The following is a 23,480-nucleotide window of genomic DNA, read 5'->3' on the forward strand; positions in this document are numbered from 1 at the left end:
AGGATCCACTCCAAAATCGTACTTCTTGTCTATAAAGATTTGAATGGTCTCGGGCCTGAATACATCTGAGATTTAAACGTAGAATATGGAACATGCAAACCCCTGAGGTCTTTCAGTGTCTCGGAATCAGAAGTAAACAAGGTGAAGCAGTTTTTATTCCTACACTCCTCACAAGTGGAACAAACTTCTTAACAGCTGATAACTGCTGACACGCCTCTTTTAAATCAGGTCTTAAGACAATATCATTTGCCCAGGCCTTCCATTAAAAGTAGAATTTACTTTTTTTTAAATTAGATTTCTCATAATAAATATTTCGCTTATTGGTATTTCCTTTTGAATCCCTTTGTTTTAATCTATATTGCTATCTTAATCGCTTAACATTAAGAATCTTGAATGTCTTGTATTAATATATATCGTAGCGGTGGCAGTGCACACACAGGGTTGATAAGATGGAATCTATTGCATTGATTCATTTTCAACAACACACATACAATCAGCACAGAGGTGAGTGCTCACCTGCATCAACCCGCTAACCCACGACGCAGCATAAATCCATTAAAAATAACCCAGCAAAGAAATAGAGTGATAAAGCAACGACAACAACCAGCAACACCATAACAGGAACACAGTGGCAACGGCCAAACAAAGTCCTAGGAAGCATTTCCCACAATCCCCTGCACCGTTTCCTCAGTCCACTGCGGTCGCTCCAGTAATTCTTTTGTATTGCCATGTATCTGAATAGTGCTATATGAATAAATTTACCCTGCCTTGATGTAGTACCCTGATTACACCTGGTACTGTGTATATAGGTTTGTACATTTCCTTTATTGCATAAAAGAGTTTTGCATTTTTGGAGTAATTTATTTGATGTTGTTCTATCCTACTGTTTCAACGCCAAGGACGTACAACTCTTCTCTCTTTTATTTCTTTTTAGTTCCAACAAGCGTGCCTTTGTCTGGTACCAACAAACTAACCTATAAAATTCCAGGTATCTAAATTAGGTATTTTCAGTTGAAACTGTTCAGATTTCAGACATTTTGGTTTCGCACTTCATGCAATAAATGAGTTACTGTGTGATTATATATGTACTTCCGTATTGGATTTGAATGAGGGGTTAAAGTGTGTTTGAGTTTATTTTGCTCAGATAAACAGTTCAGGAAATAATCTGCTCACTGGGCCTCTCTGCATCTTGAAACATTCTGTCTTCTACAATCAAAGAGGAATCAAAGCTGTAAACAGCTGCAAAGTTCACTCTCACCACTCCACTTCATCACATGAGCACGGGACGTTCTTTGAATGCAACCATCAGTACACGAGAACATGTTAGGCTTTCAATAGATCTTCAGGCTCTTTGGACCCTGCGGGATCACTTGGAATGTGTTTACCTACATGTACCGTAAGAAAGTGATACAGAGGTAATGGAACCACAGGAGCCGAGTGCGCTGACACAGCATGGCAGCTTTGGCTTGCTTGGACCCCCGTGAGCCTGTAATGAAGCTCAGGCTTGAAGACAGCCGCCAGCTGAGGGGAAGCTCCAGGAAGAAGATTTACTTCCTGAGGAGGCCAATGGTCACCATGGACAGTGTACAGCAGTCCTCGGATTCTTGTCCAGTGGATGCAGGATGACTGACAGCTTTATGGATGGCTGTGTGATTGGTGTGGCCGCTCACTCCTCCTCCATCAAAGGTCAGCACCATGTTGAAGGAGTGAGCACTGATGTGCTTCACAATAGCAGAGAAAACCAAGTCGATGCTCCATTCTGCTTTTGGGTTATTCGGAAGTTTTCCATGATCTATTGTAGTGATTCTGGAGGCTGGTATCCCCAACACAGCACAACTCTTGACAATTTCTTGTTAACGCATAGTTCTTTGGTCGTAGTTGTTTCCTTCAGACAGACACAGCACATGCACGCTGGCCTTTAATTCCATCAGTGTACAACATACACTCATCGTCCGGATGAGCAGTTACAATCACGGCTCTGATATCATCGTCATGCTGCAGAGATTTCAACAAACTCCCCTGGTGTCGACGGTAAATACATTTTAAACATGCTAAATTGGAGAAAATTATCAAGACAACCACCATCTCCGTAAACAGTCCCAGTACAGTAACTAGTAACCAGAGCTGTAGTCAAGTCCACCTTTATCGAGTCCAAGACAAGTCCAAGTCGGTGCTTGTCGAGTTTAAGTCTAGTCCGAGTTCACAAGGTCCGAGTCCCAAGTCCAAGTCCAGATGAAATCATGAGTAAACCTTAGGTCAGAATTTTTTTTTTTTCACAACCACAAAATTAGAGAAATTTCATTATACTCAATTCTTCTTAGATGGCACGCCATCCTCACTGTGAATAGAGTGTTGAAAATGTAACAACCTTGTGTGTGCAGATAAACAACAAAAACATTTTCAAAAACAATGTTGCTTTATTAAGCTATTCACCTGGACATTTCTTTTTAAACAAAAGGCATATCTGCTATGTAAGGACTTAGTTTTCAAGATCCAAGCAGTGCTTACTGATAACTTGATGTTGAAAACAAAACTCTTGCAATGTTTGCAAGAAAGTGAAAATAAAGTCTTCCCCAGCCCTCAACAAACTTTAGTGAAATTCGGTTCAGAAATGTGTGTAATCATGTTAAACAAACCAACAAAAAAGACCCAGGTGAAAACAAAAACTTCTTGACGAGGCAATCGCCTTATATTTCTCCAATATAAATACATTGTTCTGCAAAAATGTATTTTAACAAAGTAAACTGAACAAAAGTGTCTGTCTTGAACACTCAACTTTTACACTAGACAGCAATCAGACAATGCCTCAAAATGAAATAACATTAACAATTTTGAAATGCAAAACTGGTCTCAAATAGTTCTCTAAACGTTATACTTTACATGCACAGCAGTGTCCTTTTCCATGGCTGCACTTCAGAAATATGAGAGAGGAGAGCATTCTGGATCCTGGGCTTACTCAACGTGGCCTCAATATTAATCCTCCAGCACTGAACACGTGTTCAACTGGTGCTGAAGATGCAGGGACAGTAAACACTTTCAGCACAAGAGCATGCAAATATGGATGATTAACCAATCAGGTGACTGGCTGCCCAGTAGGCATGGTTACTGTGTGGCTGATGTCAATGCTTTGTCTATTTTGATAATATTGTAGCATCACAAAGCTGATCACAGCAGTGCATTATGGGGGTTTCTTTTCGTCATGTTTTAGATGTGATTATTGGGGGATATATTAGGTTTGTAGTGTTGATAATAGTTGTGTTGTGTTTTTGTTGCTTAGTTCATGCAGGTTGGAGTTCATCTAGTTTAGTTTAGTTTATTAGTTGTAAGTGGGCAACCAGCGGTGCAGAACGTTTTGTGTGTAGTGTTGTGCTGCCATGGTGGGCCTGTTGGATTAAGCATTAAATTAAAGGTAAATGCTCACAGTTGGAAAGACAAGCTTGGTCTCTTCAGTCCGTCTTTCGTATTGCTCAACTTTGATATCCGGGGGAAAAAAGAACATAGTTGGACCCGAACTTGAGTACTATAGCCCTGCCATAACTTTTCCTTACCAACATTCTGCCCATTGGATAGGAGGTGCAATTGCAGCAAAGGGACAGAGAAATGCCAAACCCCAAAAAGGATGGCCAGCTAACAACTGAGATCGAAACAAGCTGATTACTAACCTGATTGACAGGCTGACTGTCTGACTCAGAATTTGGAGTATGATATGACAATTCTAAACCATCTCAAAACCGGAAATCCACTGAACCTGTTGGTCAGTTGGATATCTGGGCTGCGATTGTAAAATAAACTCAGACATGGAAGGAGAATGTATCACAAGAATGTACACTGTACATTCGTGTAATGATGCACATTGAACAGCATCAAATGTACCTGCAGTACATCCAACAGATTCAGAAATGAGTCTTGAAAGAACTCTGGGTTAGACCGTTGATGAAGCCGTTACCACTGACAATGACAATGCAGCTTAGGAAGTCACTGACACTGGATGATGGATTTGGAAAACCTCTCCTGCGTCTTAGGCAGAGTATAATTGGTCATTTCATGCATTTGATTTAATTGCATAAAAGTGTAGCTTCCTAGTCAAATCAATCTCAATACTAAAGAGGAAAGATCTACTGGAGGTGTGGTTATATTGGGATTTCATTGTGATTTGAGTAAGGAGGGCTACATTGCAATGAACAATATTGGGTAATTTTAGAGCATGGATATAAAGAGAAAAACAACTATAGACTTGATTCATATTTAAAACCATATATAAGCCATTTGATTTGAAAACGTTGAGAATTCAAATTGACCATTTTTTGTCAATAAAGTTTTGGATCAAGAACGACGTGCTTGCGTCACTTCCGGCTGTGAATCGCTAAGTAGCCAGCTTAAAGCTAGCCGCCGCTGCTAGCTGCCGCTGCTAGCCGCCTGACTTGCTCACGATAAGTGATGATATACTGACCGGTGGCTGACGTTAACCCGGACAACTGCTGGAGTGCAGTGACAGCGGTGAGAGGCCGTCCGTTTGGCTTTCTTAGTGTGGGCGTGCTCTGCCATATTGCTGTCTCATTTAGACGTTCAGCATCACTGGCTAACGCTCGAGGTTAATATCGTTTTAACCATCTAGCCACCATTAGCATATCAGCCGCTCTGTGTCTATTGATGGGATGTAATCAAACACCATCGTCCAGTGCATCCGAGTTACTGTAAGTACGCACTGACATCGTCTTCTTAACAACGACAAAGGCGAATGATATTGGCGACTTAACACCTTTTATTTGTTTAACGACGATAAAAACAACTAACGTCTGTGTTGAGTCCGCGCTGTCTCATCACTTTGCATTGGCGATGTCTTTTCCTCCTGCCTCTATTTTCACTATATTCCAACTGTAGTTAGCGTGTATTTATGTTTAAATGACTCCCAAGTGTTTGGTTATTATTTTCTAAACAATGGTAATTACAACACAGTCAACTGTCAAGGCTTGTAACCTAGCAAATGTTGAGATTTTACTACAAAACGGTCAATAACAGTTTAGCTTTATTCACAATGGCTGTAGTAGACAGGAAGGAATCTGAAGGAAAAAAAACCCCAACCATTTTTAACACTGCTTTCCCTAACAACATGAAGTAGAAGGAATTGTCAACGTATTGCAGGCTGATGTGGTCAGTGGCCAGATGTTATGAACTAGTGGCTCCTGGAAGAGGGGTTGCTGAGCAATAATAGCATAAAGTATAAAGTTAACTGTATGTGATAGTGACTCATAAATTTATTGAGACTAAAAGAAGGGAGGATGGTTTGAGATTACTTTTGCCAGCTCCTGTATAAGTTCTGCTCCAGAACATAAACTGGAAGCTGTTTCCATTGAAGAGAACACTAATGTCTCTAAATCTGTGTTTTGTAAACCAAAGCCAGCCCCTCTCTGAAGATAAAGTGTTGATTCAGCATATGGAACTATGAGTTGGGTATAATGTGATGGAGCTTTGTAATTAAGTGTTAATGTTCAAGAGAAATGTTAGAAATGTGATGACACAACGCTCCTCAGCGTCAAAATGTGTGGAAAATCTGGGAATAGTGCGCTATGACTTTCATTAATAATTCAGCTAACCGTTGCTGGAAAAGAAATGACAAAAAACTGCAAAAAAATTCCCCATACGAAGTGGATTGGAGAGGCACCTCAAATAAGGAATGAATCACCTTTTAATAATAAAAAAATTGTCTTTGACAAGTAGTCGATGAAGAGAGCAAGCACACAGAATATCCCTTTGAGGTTTTCTAGTTTTCGATCTTTTAAACCTAATACACTTTGTCATAAATAGCAGATTGTATTAATTCAATTCATTTCCACTTTATTTATATAACACCAAATACAACACAGTCATTTCTAGGTGCTTTTAACATAGAGAAACCCAACAATCAAATCCACAAGAGCAGGCAGAGCGACTGTGGGAAGAAAAAAAACTCCCTCTAACAGAAGAAAACCTTTGCCGAATCCGAGGTGGCGGCTTTCTGCTGGCCGGTTGGGGTGAGAGGATAGAACAGACAGATAGATAGATGGATTTGGGGGAGGGATACAGACCCTGGTTCGGGGAGGGGATTATTTAATTGTGTATTTTTTTTCCTGATAAAGATCCAGCTGGATAAGTGACTGGACCAGAGGACTTTGGCACCATTGTGTGCCAGTTGACTTCAAGCTCTTGGGATTTCTGAATCCAGGTATGCTTATTACGACACACACACATGCAGGGATTTCCATATTTAAAGTCACTTTAATTTTATTTTTCAAATATTCATTTTCATTATTCTTTATTATACTTTTTGTATACATGTTTGTGCAATGTGGAGCTGCTGTGAAGCTTGAGTGTGAAATTATTAAATTCTTGTTTGTTTTTCTATCTTTTAACTTTTATTACTTAACCATTCAATCAACTGTAGAATCCTATTTCATTTGTGTGGTCACTACATACCATAACAATTAAACACACTTTTGCGCTCATTGAGTATTTGCCCTTTTCTGTATGATGTTGTCTTCCTGCTTCTCCTTCACAAGTTTAATGAGTAAACTGCATTATATTAAAATACGGAACAAGTAGAAAATATTAGAGTTGTAAAAGTAAGATGATGCTATATAGAAGAAATAATGATGGGAACGGCTTTGCTTGTTGCTCACTTGTCTTACTTAACCATGTCATTAAATGTCTCCCATTCTGCTCATTATTTCACCAGAAGATGAACGGTCTGTCCATCCGAGAGCTATGCTGCCTGTTTTGCTGCCCCCCGTGCCCCAGTCGCATTGCAGCCAAACTGGCTTTCCTCCCTCCAGAGCCCACCTACGCTCTTCTCCCTGACCCAGATGCTGTTCCTGCTGCTGGAGCTGCGTCCGCGTCCGGCCCTGGGGTCGCGCTCCCTTCTCTCGGAGCCCCCGGACTGCGTTCCCGGCTAGGTGCCGGTGGCAGTGCTGACAGAGGAGGTGGAGGTAGTGGCAGTGGTGCTGGAGGTGGGGGAGGAGGAGGAGGAGGAGGGGGCGGCGGTGGTGGGAGCACTGGCACTAGCAGTGGTGGCAGCGGCAGTGCGGGAGAAGGCAGGTGGAAGCTGCACCTCACGGAGAGAGCAGAGTTCCAGTATTCGCAGAGAGAGTTGGATGTGACGGATGTGTTCCTGACCAGGTCTAGTCGAGGAAACAGGGTTGGATGCATGTACATCCGCTGTGCCCCCAACGCCAGGTAAGAGAAGCACAATCCCTGAAGATCTGAAACATGCGGTAGCACACACGTCACAACCTGCTTTATCATTATCTACAATTTGTTCTCACAGTCTTATGTCATAGCTCTAGCCTTGCCGTAATGATTACCCCACATGGGTCAACATTTACTGTGTTTAAAATGTTCACATTTACTTGTTCCTGTGTCAGATCGTCTCCCTAATTGAAAACTGTGATCTGGTCCAAACTGGGACTCTTGTGATCGATTCCATCTCTACTTCATTTACTACATTCCTGCTGCTTCAACCTTTTCTCCATTCTCTCCTCCTCTTCCTTCTTCATGAAACAGGTTTACAGTGTTGTTTTCACATGGCAACGCAGTAGACCTGGGCCAGATGAGCAGCTTCTACATTGGCTTAGGAACACGCATCAACTGCAACATCTTCTCCTACGATTACTCGGGGTATGGCGTCAGCACCGGCAAGCCTTCAGAGAAGAACCTCTACGCTGACATTGATGCCGCCTGGCACGCCCTGCGCTCCCGGTAAGCCCACAGAAACGCTTCGTTTCCATCCAGTCTAGAATGAACAGCCAGTTATCGCCGGGAGTTGGTTAAAGATGAGTAGCTGGGATGTCGTCTGATCTCTGTCCAGTAAGTTTTTGTGAAACTAACATTTGGTCTTGGCTCGGTGTTATACGAACATCTCCCCTGCTGACCACAGCCTTTCTCAGACCATCAGCCAGTTCAGTCACAGCGAAACGGTGGCGTCGCATCAACCACAGCGATGACTGACCGTCACAAAAACTGTTTCTCACCGGAAATTCTACTTGTTTCACTGCTTTGCTTGTTTATTTGCCGCCAGCACGGTTAATGAGCCTAATTTTAGAAGCAAATTAACGTATCCAGGTGGCTGCACAGAGGACACTGAACAATTAAAGCGTAATTCCAGTTTTTGTCAGCCCCGGTGTCTTTCCCATCAGTGACTATTACGTCAGTTTGCTTTTCTACTACCTCGATTTTTGCTATTTAGGGAAAATTAAAAGTGCTCCAAATGTGGTATGTAGACCCAAATTGTTTAAGCTCCCTGGTTATAGAAAATATGTCATCTACAGCTTATTGTGGTATTTTAAACACGAACATGTAATGACTTCCTCCATATATATTAAGGTATTCTTATTGGTGGGTCCGTAGGTTATTTTCTTAGATCTAGCTATAGTTAATCCTCAAAATCTAATTAAGACACATTTTCCATTGTTTTAATAGAGCCTAAAATGTCTTGGGGTGTGAAAGTAAATTTTCCCTTAAAATAAACTCAAAATAAGGAGTCAGTAATGTAATAAACCATTTTATTGATCCTTTTGGCTGTTTTACATCAACTAGTCATTACAACTTGATCTTCTTCTGCTCATGCCTTCAAACAATTGTAATATTTAGCATTTACAAAAAAAAACTCCAAACAGCAGTACTAACCATTTTAACTGTAAATAATCTGTGTAAGCATGGAGACATGAGCTGTAACTGTATCTACAATTTGTCTACATGGCGTTGAACTGTGTCAGTAAGAGTTGAAGTCATCGTGCAACATTAAGACTGAAACTGAAACTCGCAGCGAACGAATCACTGACGCATCAGCGAGGGCAAATAGCATTAGGATTAAATGGGAACAGTTTCAGGATATGCTTTTTTGACAGCACAGCGAGAAGGTTGTCTTTATCTATAGGTTATTATAGGATCTGCTCGCCAGTCCAGATGAATTAAATTAAGAAAAATACAGCATTTTAAGTTGTCTGTTTTTTCAATTAGTCACTTCTGTGTGTGTACGTATTTCTTCTTTTTCACGCCGTCCGAAAACCTTGCAGATCCACAATGTCTCGCCTTTTCACACGTGATTTTCATTATCACATTCTTGATGTGCTGACCTCTGAGTGTTTGTGTCCTCAGGTACGGCATCAGCCCCGAGAATATCATCCTGTACGGACAGAGCATCGGCACTGTGCCTACCGTGGACTTGGCATCGCGGTTCGAGTGTGCTGCTGTGGTCCTCCACTCTCCTCTCACTTCTGGCATGAGAGTGGCGTTTCCCGACACAAAGAAAACATACTGCTTTGACGCTTTCCCCAAGTAAGTTCACTCCTAAGAGACTAAAAGCTGCCACTGCTGCTTTAATTCTGTCGCCGAGCGAAATAAACATTACGGCCAAGAAAAACACCCGTGTCTATTGGAACAGCTCAGCTTCTCTGTTGTCGGTCTGCCTGTTTAAAGGAAACGCTTTCCCCTTAATTTTGATTCTACATTATAATAGAACATGAAAGCAGAGTACATAAATGACATTTTTGTGAGGGCTTGCTATACTTATGTGGTTTGGCAGTAAGACAACATGATGGGTCTTGTGAGATAGTTTTTATAGAGTTGCAAATAGGAGTGAGTCATAGCAGGTCAAGACTTTTTTTTTTTTTTTTTAAATTGTCCATTTCCAATCTCGGTACTTGCTGCCAGTTTGAAGTTGTATTTGGTCTGTTATTATTAAAGTATGAAATTCATTATGGAGGATAGTTACATTTCCCCCATGATTGTGCTGCCGGTCTCTAAATGTCTGTGATTCGCCCTCTAATTGGGATTTGAATGGAAATCGGTGGAACCGGTTTAGCAAAGGTGGATGCAGTTTGGATAATAACGTGTAAAACTCAGACCTGAACCTCTATTGCATCACATTTACGTGGCCTGCTTAAATGAGGAATAGCTGATCCCACGTCTCTATGTTTTTCTCCCCTCAAGCATCGAGAAGGTGTCGAAGATCACGTCTCCGGTGCTCATCATTCACGGTACAGAGGACGAGGTGATCGACTTCTCTCACGGCCTCGCCCTGTTCGAGCGCTGCCCCAAGGCCGTGGAGCCTCTCTGGGTGGAGGGAGCCGGTCACAACGACATTGAGCTTTACAGTCAGTACCTGGAGAGGCTACGGCGCTTCATCAACCAGGACCTGGCTGCACAGCACGCCTGAGAAATAAACAGCCTCTCCCTGTGTGTGTAAATGGGACTGTGTGTTTGTGTGTGTGTGAATGTGTGTGTGCATGCATGTATGTGTGTGAAAAGAGGACCTCGGCTCAGTTGAAAAGTGTGGCTGAGAAAATAACCCCTAAAAAGCATGTGTGAGTTTTGTCACATCTGTGTGTCTTTGAAGCAGCACACTTTCAGGTTCAACTATAAAAACAATATTCTGTTTCCCCTTTTGAAGGGGAGAACTTTTCTTTTTAAAAAAACAAACAAAAATACTTTTTTTTTTTTTTTTTTTTTTAGTTCTTAGACGCCCAGCATTAGTGAGATGACTCGCAGTCCTGGTGTGGGAAACGTTATCAGGTGTGACTTCAAAAAGTGCTCGCTGAACTGAGAAGTGAAAACATCGTGCTCTGCCTGAAAAGGCACACAGATGTAATCTTGAAGTGTGACATTTTGACGAATGTGTGTGTGTGTGTGTGTGTGTGTGTGTGTGTGTGTGTGTGTGTGTGTGTGTTATGACGCGAGTGTTGCGTGTGTATTCATATCTCCATGGACACCCAGATAATGCACACACGCATTCGTGTGTTTGTGAGTGTGTGTGTGTGTCGACAGTAATTAAGGACATCCCGATGACTTGGACAGCTACAAGCTGAGGAGGCTTCTGGAGACTTATTAATATTAGTGTATTTTTTATTATTATAATTTTTTTTATTTTATTTTATTTTTTGGCGTGTGTATGAAGAATACCTCCACAGCTTGACCGGTTCTCTCTCTCTCTCCGGTGGACGTAACGTGGTCAAGCTCGTGCCCCCTTCTCTGCTCTTTGTTTACCTGCTTATTGGATGTCCATCTGACTGCCGGGGCAATTCCCAAGTTGTCGTCCAGCTAACACTAAGCTGCTCCTCTCGGTGTGGTCTTGGAGGTCCGGCTCCTGCCCCTCAGGGTCAGTTAAGGTGGAAACACATGGACTAGTCTGGAATACTCTCATAGCTTGTTTGGCTGCTGGGCGTGTCAGAAGATCATTGAGTGACCTTTTTTTTTTCTTTTTTTTGGAGTGCATTTCCTGGCTGTCGTCTTTCACCGCACAGCGACATTTTCTAGAAAATAGCTGTAATTTCCCTGTAGTTCTGTCTCCCATCATTTATCTCTTACAATGAATGGTTTGGTTAAAGTGGAACCGGGTCTCTCTGTAGCGCTCTGAGAATATCCGTTTCGTGGGCTTTTAATCAAACTGCGATGGAAGTGCAGGTCTGCTCCGTCATTTTCATGTCTCTGTTCTGGATTATCTGGCTCTAAACGGAAAGCTTGAAGGCCTTCAGTTGACTAATGGGTGACTTTAAAGGTTAGAGTGCACCCGCGTGCTAAAAGCAGGATTTAAGGGAAAGTTTGACGTTTATAGAAGAAGGGAAAAAAAAACAAAAAACAAACCCGCGTTTGCAGGTTTGCTGTGCTGCTGACAATGTGATGAGAGGATTTCTGTCACTCTTGCAGACGCAGCCAGGTAGAGGCTGCGCCCGGACAAAATAATTATCCAGCACCCAATAAAACCACTTGTCACATAGAAAATATGCAGGTTGGTTGACTCGACCAGGCCTTGTCACCCCTTTCCAGTCTTGTCTTCAGCGAGTGGCGTCGATGCTCTCATCTCATTCTCGCGTGGAAAGCAGAAACGGCAGATTTCACAAATTGTCAGGCCAAACATTTTGCGTTTGAAAGCGCAGCTGTTCCGGTCGCTGTGAATAATTTTCTTTTAATTCTCATCATCTTCTCCTGGTGGTCACACTCCTGTGAAGCTTAAGGCTCCGAGGGAACCAGACCAAGTAGCTGCTCGGTTCACCAAACTAATGAGGATTGTTCGGAATAACCATCAGAATTATACTGATTAACATTTTAGCACATGTTTGTTTCAATTGTCTTGTTCCAGTAGCACTCATCACCACAGTTACTCATCCTCCTGTTGGTATTCACCCTCTGTACATTTCCTGTAGTGTTTACGTCTCGGTGTAATTTATCCAGCTGTGTTTTTGTCGTAGTGTTGCGGGGGGTGGGGGGGGTGGGGGAGATCCGAACCAATGCGTGTCGGTGTGTTATGACTAACAAATGTGATGTAGATCAGGTGCCAGGATCATGCCTACGAGCTCCGTCTTTTCAAACCTCCGTGGCCCCAAACACGTACAGGAGCTCTACTATGGGTGGCGAGCACGCGTCATGTGTGACACGAGCCATATGTGAGCCTCACGCTGTTGGTGTGGTGCAGGTTCCACCACACACACACACACACACACACACATTTACAAACACAACCTACACGCACGTACACAACCATGTACTGTAGTTGACAGTATGTTTACACATTTCTATAAATCAGATCAAGCATGACAAAAGCAGGTCTTAAGTTCAGCACTATTGTACAAAGCATCCAAAGTGTAATAAGGGTATAAAATGTAAAGGTCTCTGTCTTCTTCATTATTATTGACCACGTTCTGCAGGCCAGCGTCGACTGATACGGGCGTCCTGTTTGGATGAGTACTAATTGGTCTGAGAGAAGTACGAGCGGGCGCCCGATGCACAGGAGACCGGTCAGCTTCGGTGGCAGTCGGCGTTTTGTTAAAGGGAACATTTACTGAACTAGCACTGGTCTGATTACTCCATTCTGGGAGTACAAGTAGGTCTCGGCAGCGGAAAGGTTACCGAACACCACTCACTTCCTGTCATCCTCCTTGGAACAGGACCGCTTCTGTTCTCTTCCTGTGCTTAGATATTTGAATATTGGAAATCTTGTACCTTCTTGAGCCAGGGGCCTGAGCCGTCAGAAGAATTGGAGAGAGTCTCTGGCTCTCTCTGGATTGAGTCCTCAGTTTTCTCCTGGACAGGTTCGGGTTATCAGGGAAAACCTCTGGATCCACATTTCAGTCACGGAGCTGAAGGAACTGAGTGGAAACTCGCCGTTTTATTGATGCACCACTATGATTGACGTATATTGTATCCTCTGGCCTTGAATGTTTAATGACGGGGTGGGCAGTCGGGGGGGGGGGGGGGGGGTGAGCAGTGAAAACTGTATGCATGTCTATTGTGTTTTTGCAGAGCAAATGATGGGTTGGGACGTTATCTATTGTGTAGTCTATGTGAGGGTAAAGCTGAACTCATGGCATTGGAACATTGAAGCGCTTTTTAAAAAAAACAAAAAACACTACGGGACATTTATTTGAATTTTTTTTTTATTGCTGATACTAACTGATGTATTGTTGAGTTTTGTGCTAGAGTTTGAGTGGGGAAGTGGGAGGGCAGGGGGGGGGGGGGTGGTAGACAATATTAATGGACTGTTTATATGGTTACTGTACTTACCTATTCTACTCTTTGTATTATAATTTGTAATTTTATGTTGCTTTTTTTTGAAACTGAAAATATGATGTAATGAAATTAATTCATGGGACTGAATCTTGACCTTTTTATGGACAGCAAAATAAAAATCACTTATGTACAAAAAAAAGGTGAACCTTGTACGATTGATTTCAGTTATTGCACAGTAATGAGTCTTACTGGGGTCATTTCCTCCTCAGAATATAGTGAGATTCCAGAGAACGGTAACGGTCAATGCAACAAATCATTTTAGATTAATTCTGAATATTTATCGGGATTGTTTAGGACAAAGATCTTACACCACAAGTGGTGGAACTTCCAAATTGTCCAGTGTTTCTGAAAAAGGTTGTCTGCAGCTTGAACATAAATGGACGAGGTGTTTTCATAGGATCAGAGGATGATCCCAGTCCCACATAATTTGAACCACGTTTGCATACAGCCAACTCTTATACCAGGGGTGTCAAACGTATGGCCCGCGGGCCAATCGGGCCCACAAGATGAAACGCTGACATCAACTGCAATGTATTGCACGTTAGTCAGTATTGTGTGTGGAGGCAGCTCGGGTGATCAGGCTTACAAGTGTAGAAATGTCTACATTAAAGACTATTTCTATATTTTGACAGGTTAGTCTGATCGTGAGCTGATCTCGCTTACTAAAATTTTCAGTTCCAGCCAAATGTTTCATGCCTTCTGAAGATGTGAATAGTGTAATAAAAATCCACTCTGATCTGCAAATTGCAATGTACATGAGTAAATGGTGAACTGAGACAATATTATTGAATTTGCTCTTTTATTCAAATTTCAGATTTGCCATGTTATAAAAGGATAGTTCATTAAATCTCTCTCTCTCTCTCTCTCTCTCTCTCTCTCTCTCTCTCTCTCTCTCTCTCTCTCTCTCTCTATATATATATAAACCTTTGTTGCTCTAAAAGACAGAGATTTAGAGTTGTAGTTATATTATATTGCAATAATTAATGGTCCAGCCTACGGAGATGAAATTTCACTGCATGTGGCCCCTGAAGTAAAAAGTGAGTTTAACACCTCTGTCTTATACAAGTCATGCTTTGTTTCACTGTTCATTTTTGGTTAAATGTCACGTTTCCTGTCACGTTTCTCATTATATAAAGACATTAATGTGAACAGCTGATATGATACGCTGACATACATGCAGTCAACAACGGTTATAGTTAAACCACTGCACTTTATTTTTCCATTTTAATTTGCCATTTTAACACCTACAGTAAACTCAGTTTTCCAAATGAAATATTTTTCAGTTCCACTTTTTCTTTTTTTTTTAATAGTTGGTTTCTAAATACAAACATTCTCTTTCAAAGATTTAAAACAGAGAAAATCATGCAGGGAAAAGGCCTCCCCCTTTACCCCCACATTATGGTGTTAGTTGTATACAGGTGCCATGCATGTGCTATATTGATTCATTCACACTCCTTGCATGTTTGACACGTCATCCTGCTTCTAAACACCCGATTGTAATGTGTTTTTTTTAATTATTTTTTTTTAATCCTTTTCAGGGTTTCTGCAATAAATTACACATTCATAAGAGACAGATATGTTGGTGCAAAGAAATATCTGAAACGTCCTTTCTATGGCTCAGCTTTACTTTCAATTTAAAATCCCATGTCTGGTCAAGAAATTTGATCAACAATTACGAAACCAATGACTTTATCAAATCTTCAAATCATTATTTATTGAGGGAAGCTCGGTGGTAAACATTGTGAAACATGTATGCATTGAGGAGATGCCACTGCCTGAATTATTGGTCCATTTAAATGCAAAAAAAACCCCAAAACAAAACAACTCGCATTTAGTTTGCTGCGTTTAATATGATAGGCTGCCATCTGCTGGCTGATTACTGTCATTACCAATGTTTTTCCCTAAAGAATACGGTAGGTACTGTATATTCTTGCAGTTACTTGACACATATGATCTCTCAAACTTGGATAATAAAATTAATCAAACAATAACATCATTAATCATTGATAGGTGAATGTATGTTCAGACAGAGTGAGGGGTATTTTTCTGTCTTGCAGATTGTGTTGATCAAAGACAAAGCCAGCCAGGACTCCAACAACTTGAGCTCGCTGAGCTCAGCTGTTCAGCAGCCAGAAAATAGACATGGCTCCGGCAGGCTGCCTCCATATGGCCCTGTGCAGGAGAGCCTCCCCTCACTTTTTTGATCTGTCAGCAGAGAATCGATGTGCTGCAAACAGAAAAAAAATAAAAAATAAATCGTCCCCATGACTCTCTGGCAGCACAATAAGCCATCCATGTCGTTCGCCATGTGTGGCCTGGTTTCACACATCCCAATAGCAACTTCATGCTGACAAGCATTCCCCCGAAGACGATCGCACAGACACAAGACTTAAATTTCGTCTGTGAGGGAATGTGTTTATGTCCAAAATTGAAAATATCATCAGGAAAAAAAAATAAAGTTTCACTGAATCATGGAGTCTGTCTACGAGGAACAAAGCAGAGAAGGATGGCAACATAAAAGTGTGCTGCTATGTGCTCCTGGAGGTATTCGGTTGCCGCTGCTGTCCGTCTCAGATTATGTTTCTTGGTATCTGGGAAACACAACGAAGGAAGAGGAAGCTACTTAGTGAAGTGCAAATCATCCAATTACAGAAAAGAAACATCTCATCCTTAAAACTCGGGCAAAAAAAGTCCTGCGCTGACTAATGAAAAACAAAAGGCAAAATGATCACGATTATGTGTCATCAGGACTCATTAACTACCATTATATTTACAGATGATCACATAATCAAAGCACATTAATTGGGGCTGCCGTTCATATCTTATCCACGTGTTTTCTAAGAAAGTTGACAAAAAAAAGACTAAACATGAGCACATTTCTAGAGTATAAATATATATTCCTTTGAATGGAAAGCCTCAATCATCTAAAAACTATTGTCAGCGACAAGAAAACAACGTAAGCAGCTTTAAGTCATTTGCATTCTCATTGCCTTCAGTGTTATCTTCCCCCCGGAGCATGAGCTGAACGTGTACAGTCTAAAGATGCTTCCCAGACGCTGTGACCGTCCAGGAATGAGATGGCTTATCTTTTTTTTTTTTTTTATTTCCCTTTTTAAAATACTTGTTGTGAACTGGTAGAACAACCTTGTTGATGCGTAATCTCATCAGCAAGTAATCGTTTTGAAAGTTCACACAACCAGTTTGAATTTTTCCAAGTCCAAACATTTCCTCATGCCTTTCATTCTCGACAGCTCATGCCCTTTGTGTGTGTGTGTGTGTGTGTGTTTTTTTAAACACTTATCTGAACATGTCAGCCCTTGTATAGACCAGTTTGTTTCCTTTGAACTTCCAGTCATGTTTAAAGAGTTAAAATATAGTTTTTTGTTCCTAAATACTTTCTCAGTACTATCGTGTGCGCAGTGCTCTGAGGGGAAACCTGTCTGGGAGGGGTGTGTCGACTCACGGCCTGTGGTTGGAGGAGAATTCAATCAGACCCCCCAAAGAGTTTAGCTGCTGCTCCAGAGTCATGAGCCTCAGGCCGATGTAGCTGGAGACCAGGAGGAGCATCACCAGTCTGCAATCGGTAAACAATACTTTAATGCATGCCGCAGATTTTAGTCTTTCACGAGGGCGGTGCTTTCACTTTCACGAAGGGAGGGAAGTCTCCGATTGGTGCAGGGTGTACAGTGCTAACATTACATTATCAGTGAATTATATCTGCTTGAAGCCACAGAGGACAAAGTCTGGTAACATGTTTTCAAACAGGGTGGGACAGGGTGCGAAGGTTGCTTAAGCTTTTCAAGTTTGGGGCTGCACGGTGATGAAGTGATTCTTAATGAGTTTCACCTTAAAATTTCACCTTAAATCCCTTAAGAATGATACTCACAGAAACAAGAAGATGTAAAAGATGACGCTGAGATGTTCAGTCTCACTGAAGACGATAAAGGACTTGAGTCTCTCAGTGACCCACCAAAGCCATGATGTTACACCTGACAGAGATAAGAACATCAACGACAGGTTAAGTCAAGAATGACCTTTTCACCGTGAGCACCTTTGTCTTGCTTGTATTTTGTGCACGTTCACCGTTGTGGTCTTCATTTGTTAAGCTGATTTGACCGGTGGAATTGTGTCCCGTTGAACCTGGAAAAGCCCAAAAGTATTGCTGTGCTCAGTAACAAGAAGATCCTCAGTATCTCAAATTAAAAAAAAAAAAAAAAAAGCTTTGATTTTTTATTAGAAAAAGGTTAAACCCTTAAAACCCTTGGCTGCTGTTTTTTTTATTTTTTCATTACCTTCACTGGGGATCTGCACAAAGTCTTTGCTTGAGTCCGGATCGGGACCGTCCTCTATACTGGAATAGCTAGACATCTGTGTGAACGATAAGGATGCAGAAAATGTTTTACTTTTATTATCTTATGAATTAATACGCACACATATCCAGCCAAGCACGACAAGATTCAACCAGCCAACCTGATCAGCCTCATTCTCAGCAGAAGAGACGTGGGGGCTGCTGCTTGCACACCAAGCCTGTTTGAAAAACAGACATTTGTGTCAAAAGAAAGAAGCGAAACGCAGAAATACATGTTGGACAGTGGCTGCTGTACCTGTGCATGTGAACAGACTTTCTGTAGGAGTTTATAACACATCCGACGACCCCTCAAAGACACAAACGAGTACTAGAAGAGAGACGCAAACGGTAATTGAATATGAAAAAAAACAAAAACGAACCTGAGCAGCGTTTCATTCAAACTCTTGTTTCACTGAAGGAATCTGAATGCATCCTTCTTTTCGGGGCCAGTACAGAAAAAAGAAAAAAGGCCATAAAAAAACGAGACAAAGCAAAAGGCATGTAGGTAATCACATTGAGAACATTATACTATTCAATAAAAAAGTGTTTGACACGGCTTCCTTAACGGGTCCATTTCAATAGCAGCTCAAGCTCATCACATTTATGAGGAGGGAGGTTTGAAATTCGGCTCCACAAAAGAACACCTTCTGGTTTCACAGCTGTAATTCCCCGTGGCTGCATGCATGCTGAGTAAGAAACCCTCAGAGATGTCTTCGTGTCACAGAGCCTCCGGGGAGCTTGATTGTTTCTGCGCTGAACGGTAATAATAACACATCCAGACGTTTCTATTGGCTTCCAAATCAACAGACGGACAACCATGAATCCATCAGTTATGGTGACTTCACATCATAAAACAAAAAATAAATAAAAATAAAAACCTCAAGCAACATACGATATTTGGATATTTTTGACTGTGTGTAGTTTCCCACCTTCTCTCCGTCGGCTGTCTGAATGGACAGCATAGACAAGGCTGAGTTCTGTCCCTTCACCTCCCTCACACTGCAGTGAGAAATCACCACCTGCATCGAGTTCAAGGAAATGTATTTAATGTTCTGGTTGCTCGGACACGCCGTTAGATCTCTTACGCCTTCTCAAAGTGTCATGAATTATACAGTAGCACGGAAAACCAGCAGCTCTTTTTTTTTTTTTTTTTTTTTAATTTTCAACACAAGGTCCTGAAATAACGTTTCTGTGACTGATAATGAGATAAAACGCCCCAGTAGTGAAGATGAAAGTACATTTCCAGGGGAAGTAATGTTGACTGCTCTTTATGGTTTGTGACATTTCAGCTCGAAAAGCATATCTCGAAAAGACATCAGGAAATCCCATGTGTGTTTTGTTACCTTGGTGTCTTTGAGCAGCACAGTGGAGTGGAAACACACGTGCTTCTCCGAAACAAAGAGTCTGCCGTGATACAGCACCTCCTTCTGCAAGGCACAGGTGAACGCTGCAACAAAGACGTGCACGCAGGCGTTATGATGACCAACGGGTAGACGTTTCTCCATGCATGATGAAAATAAACCTGCGGTGTCTGGATGTAGAATCATTTACAAAAGGGTTTGGAGTCCAGATTCACTACAGAGTACTCGGCAAACAAGTTGTCCCCCGGGGACTCAATCGGACAGCAAAGAATTCAGGACAGAGTGAGAATCCAACACAATGTGACGCCGTTTCAATAAATCAATATCAGCAAATAAGTAACAGACGCTTGATCTCAGGCGAACTCACTGTGTGTCAGCTTCTCGTCCTCGGGAATCTCTGGAAACAACTTATGGAAGCTTTTATTGTGCTTGTGGAAACTCTGTATGAAGAATCAGGGAGTCGTTAGTAACGAAACAAATATGGAGTTTTCTTTTCTTAAAAAGAAAAAAAACCTTTGTTGAACATGCAATTACTTATGCATTTAACTGGAACAGAAACACACTTGTAGTCACTCTTGAAGGGAGTGAACTTGTATGGACACAGTTAATTGAGCATTTAGCCATAAATTAAGAATACTATGATTCACTGGAGATTTTCGTTCTTTCTGGATGTCTATAGAATACAAATACAATATTTATTTTGCTTTTAGCCCAGTCTTTGGTCGCTCCCAACGTTTAATGTGTAAAATACAATCGTTCCAAGACACAATCGTGTTTCTCTGTGATGGTAAAATGAATGAATGAACTGAGATTTAGAGCAAGAAATGATGGATTAGGCTAAATCCCCTTTGCTGTCATTCAAGTGATGTAGAATTTGAACAGCCTTCTAAGATATAAAACAAAACGAATGGACAGTTATACAATCATATATTATAAAGTAAAATTATCATGATGAATGTTGCAGTATCAATACCAGAAGTCTGATATTTACTAACGTTTTAGCTCTGTCTTTGGTTGCTACTGACTCATAGCGGAAAAATACTAAAATATACCTGCTTCTCTATTAGGAGAACTGTGGATGGGTCCAGGTCCTGTTCTGTAGTCAAACTGTCAGGACCTGATTTTGGACTATTGTTTCTGGAAGTGCAGTATTATTTTACTTTTAGATCTGTTTATGTCACAAACAACTTCCAAAAATGTGCCAACATAAAGCAGGTTCCTCCCTAATGGGAACGTGGACTTTAATAGCTTGTGTTGTTTGCATCGAGTGAAGTAAAAAAAAAAAAAAAAAAAAGTTTTAAATATAATGAATGTAGAATAAAGCAAAGCAGAGTGAATCAGCCTGTTAGCAAACAAAGATTTCAGAGAGTATTCTCATTCATGTTGGAGCCATGACTCTGGATTTATATGTGAAAAAGAGCAACATCCTCTGCTTTCAGCTGTGGTTTTAGTCACAACACGGTCCTGTATTGTCTGCACAGAATAGGCAGTTGTGTCCTGCTTTGAGACCTTTTGCACAAAATGAATGAAACCAATGAATAAAAATTTGCCTCAAAAAACACCTCGACAACAAAATCTAATTATTCTTTTAGGTTTATCGCTCACACACATTTTTATTCATCGTTCAAACGTTCTGATAATAAATATCAGCCATAGCTGCGTTATTAGGACTTACATGATTGTGGATTGGCCCGTCTGATCGATCCAGATTCCCCTCTGATATGGGCTGCTCTCTGTCACAGTTCATACACACAGTGCACACATAAACGACATGTACGCAGAGCGATGTCCCTGCACAGGGTTCAACATTGTCAACCACACTATAAAGCTTTCCCAAAGCCACGCAGAGTGTACCTGAGAGGCATGCTAGGGTTGAGGCTGCTTTTTAACTCCTGGATCTCGATGTGGGCATCATCTAGAGACTGGCTCACTGTGGGTTTTCTACCATTAAACAAGGTGCTGCTTTTTTTCCCACCGAGAAGTCCAGCACCGTCCAACAACCTATCCCCAGATACCAGGAGATAAATGCACACCAGTGAAAGAGAAAAACACAGAATAATACCGTCCAGGAAAATACCAACAGATGCGTAGGTTTTGAGAGAGGAGCCGTTCCGCAGAGAGTTGCTCTCACATTTGATATGAACTATTAACAAAAAGGTTTATTTTCCAGGGTCAAATACGGGTGAAAGGGTAAATAATGTACTGCCGATGACGCATGTGATTTTGGCCTGTTTCTTTCCCGAGAAAGTTAAAGTTAAATTTGCTTGGGCGTCCTTGAGAAACCTCTTCAAATGTCACCTGTACTCTCAGCCTATTACAGTGTGGTTACTCTGCAGTCTCTGGGCAACAGCAGGGTCTCTGGAGGATGCTTTAACTCCTGTAAGGCAGCCAACACAAAAGCCTGGCGACATAAAAAGAACTATAGTGCACACATCTGTCACTCGTTTACATTTTTGGCAAGTCTGAAATACCAATAGTTGTGCCTGTCCTCCAATAAAGTATTTCCCAGGGAGAGGAGGAAGCAGAGGAGGGGGCAGAAAAAGAATGATACTCACGTAGAGCTGTCCAATGACAATTTCCTCCTATGTTTCACGTTCATGATGGCAAAAAAATATTTCACCAGACAGGTTATAATAGTGATTTCCTAAGTTAAAGTGGACTAAGTCATTGAAGCACGTTGTGTGTGTTTTGCCTTCTTTCCTGGAAACAACTTTTTAAGTCCAAGCAGCAGGTTAAGAAACAAACACCAAGGACAGCCTCCACTGGAAAGTAAATTTTGTGTTCTCAGCCAATCAGCTGCTAGGGGCGGGACTTGGTGATGGCGTTCAACCAATCAACGACGGCAGATGGCGGAGCCACACTCCCTGCAGCTTCTCCTCCTCGTTGACAACCGTTGCTGGGGCGGCACGGCTTACCTTGACCTTTCAAGATCCAAAAGAGGCGCGCGCGCACACACACACACACGTGCACACACACTCTCAGTGCGAAACAGGTATGTAGGGACAGCGGTCACGCGCCAAAGAGATGACAGTCACACTGCATATTGTGCCACTGCAACCTGTTCAGCCAGAATGAGATACACATCAGGAAGAAAGGCTGAGCGATGACCTGCACACCATAGATTGTTGTGTATAAGAAATCCTCCATTGTGCATCATCATCGTGCCAAACTCTAACTGTCATGTGGGCAGTTATGAAAACCTGATCCCAGGTGACTATAAGCAGCCAGGACACATTTTGGAGGGGCTGCCAGGCCACACACACACACACACACACACACACACACACACACACACACACACACACACACACACACACACACACACACACACACACACACACACACACACACACACCGGAAATCCTCTTTGAAATGCAGCTGATAAAGCTGTAAAAACAAAGCAAAAAAATAAAAATAAAAAAATGTGGCTGAACATGCCACGTCTGCTGTTGCATATCGGTTTCTGTTTCCATTTGGACCTTTTGTTGAAGAACCAGTGTGACGAACAACAGATACACAACATGAGAACCTAAGGAGAGACTAAATAATTCCCAGAAATAAAGATAATTTCCTGGAATATTTTATAAATTAAAAATTGTTATTAGAGATAGGCAGTTTTAGTTTAGTTTAAGTTTTCCTGAATTTGTAAACCACTTTGTGTTTTGTTAGAATTACAGTTCATATATATCACTTCCCTTAAGTAGATTTTATATAATTGCTAAAATGCTGACAAGTTTGCAAACTATTGCTTGAGATTATTCATTTCAAATTAAAATTCATATTTTGTCAAAGAGAGCTACACCTGGCCGTATCTATTTTTTTTTTATAAGTTTCCAGTTTAATATCAGCAATAATGAGTTAATTCTGTCACTGCATGTGCAAGTGTGCAAGTAAGAAAAAAAATGAATCATGAATAAATTCTCACATTCGTTTTAAACGTCAGCAGAATGATTTTGACCTGTTTCTACCTTTACGGTTGTCAGCATGGAGCAACAGAAGGAGCTTATTTCAGTATAGCCCCCGAAGTACTAACTCTCAGCGCAATACTTCCTAAATGTGACAGTGTGAGATTTTGTGACATATTTTTAGTATCTCTGAAAGCTAGACACCAAATGACACAGCCCAAAAAATATTTTGAAAATAGTAGTAATAGATAAATCAGCAACAAGCGTTTTGGGGGTAAATGTTACTAGTTTCCCATCTGTCTTCTGTACGTGCCTTAAATGTACAGTCGC

General features: G+C 41.4%; 2 protein-coding genes and 1 pseudogene across 5 annotated transcripts; 1 reads left to right on the top strand and 2 right to left on the bottom strand.

Moving 5' to 3' along the window:
• Positions 1-1,331: 1,331 nt before the first annotated feature.
• LOC308110567 (N-acetylglucosaminyl-phosphatidylinositol de-N-acetylase-like) lies at positions 1,332-4,545 on the bottom strand (annotated as a pseudogene). The gene is made up of 2 exons: positions 4,451-4,545; positions 1,332-1,978 (listed from the first exon to the last, which is right to left on the bottom strand). The product of its transcript is annotated as an N-acetylglucosaminyl-phosphatidylinositol de-N-acetylase-like (transcript).
• Positions 4,358-10,441, top strand: LOC308119690 (alpha/beta hydrolase domain-containing protein 17A-like). 2 transcript variants are annotated; one of them, XM_080479839.1, is made up of 6 exons: positions 4,358-4,497; positions 6,117-6,202; positions 6,713-7,209; positions 7,537-7,731; positions 9,130-9,309; positions 9,964-10,441. In XM_080479839.1, exons 3-6 carry the CDS (start codon positions 6,716-6,718, stop codon positions 10,187-10,189), a joined length of 1,095 nt encoding a protein of 364 aa, XP_080335965.1. In that variant the 5' UTR covers positions 4,358-4,497; positions 6,117-6,202; positions 6,713-6,715; the 3' UTR covers positions 10,190-10,441. The 2 variants fall into 2 exon arrangements, with proteins under 2 accessions (XP_080335965.1, XP_080335966.1); XM_080479840.1 differs by having other exon boundaries at positions 4,427-4,694.
• Positions 10,442-14,727: 4,286 nt separating this feature from the next.
• LOC308115891 (uncharacterized protein) lies at positions 14,728-22,215 on the bottom strand. Of its 2 annotated transcripts, XM_080473734.1 has the most exons (13): positions 21,801-22,009; positions 21,100-21,246; positions 20,921-20,978; positions 19,613-19,685; positions 19,228-19,331; positions 18,814-18,903; positions 18,141-18,212; positions 18,007-18,063; positions 17,829-17,904; positions 17,620-17,676; positions 17,423-17,525; positions 17,000-17,110; positions 14,729-16,127 (listed from the first exon to the last, which is right to left on the bottom strand). In XM_080473734.1, exons 1-13 carry the CDS (start codon positions 21,842-21,844, stop codon positions 16,112-16,114), a joined length of 1,008 nt encoding a protein of 335 aa, XP_080329860.1. In that variant the 5' UTR covers positions 21,845-22,009; the 3' UTR covers positions 14,729-16,111. The 2 variants fall into 2 exon arrangements, with proteins under 2 accessions (XP_080329861.1, XP_080329860.1); XM_080473735.1 differs by lacking the exon at positions 21,100-21,246 and having other exon boundaries at positions 14,728-16,127; positions 21,801-22,215.
• Positions 22,216-23,480: the final 1,265 nt, after the last annotated feature.

The sequence above is a fragment of the Lipophrys pholis genome, assembly GCF_963383615.2.
Source record: "Lipophrys pholis genome assembly, chromosome: 1".
In the NCBI taxonomy this organism is placed as follows: Eukaryota; Metazoa; Chordata; class Actinopteri; order Blenniiformes; family Blenniidae; genus Lipophrys; species Lipophrys pholis.

Excerpts from the sequence above, each read along its gene's own strand:
- LOC308119690 (XM_080479839.1), top strand. The coding sequence starts at position 6,716 with ATGAACGGTCTGTCCATCCGAGAGCTATGCTGCCTGTTTTGCTGCCCC. Across the intron at positions 7,210-7,536 it reads CGCTGTGCCCCCAACGCCAG|GTTTACAGTGTTGTTTTCAC; the intron begins GTAAGAGAAGCA and ends TTCATGAAACAG. Across the intron at positions 9,310-9,963 it reads TGCTTTGACGCTTTCCCCAA|CATCGAGAAGGTGTCGAAGA; the intron begins GTAAGTTCACTC and ends TCTCCCCTCAAG.
- LOC308115891 (XM_080473734.1), bottom strand. The coding sequence starts at position 21,844 with ATGAACGTGAAACATAGGAGGAAATTGTCATTGGACAGCTCTAC. Across the intron at positions 21,247-21,800 it reads TTGTCATTGGACAGCTCTAC|GTTGTTGGACGGTGCTGGAC; the intron begins GTGAGTATCATT and ends ATCTGGGGATAG. Across the intron at positions 17,677-17,828 it reads TGTGCAGATCCCCAGTGAAG|GTTCAACGGGACACAATTCC; the intron begins GTAATGAAAAAA and ends GGGCTTTTCCAG.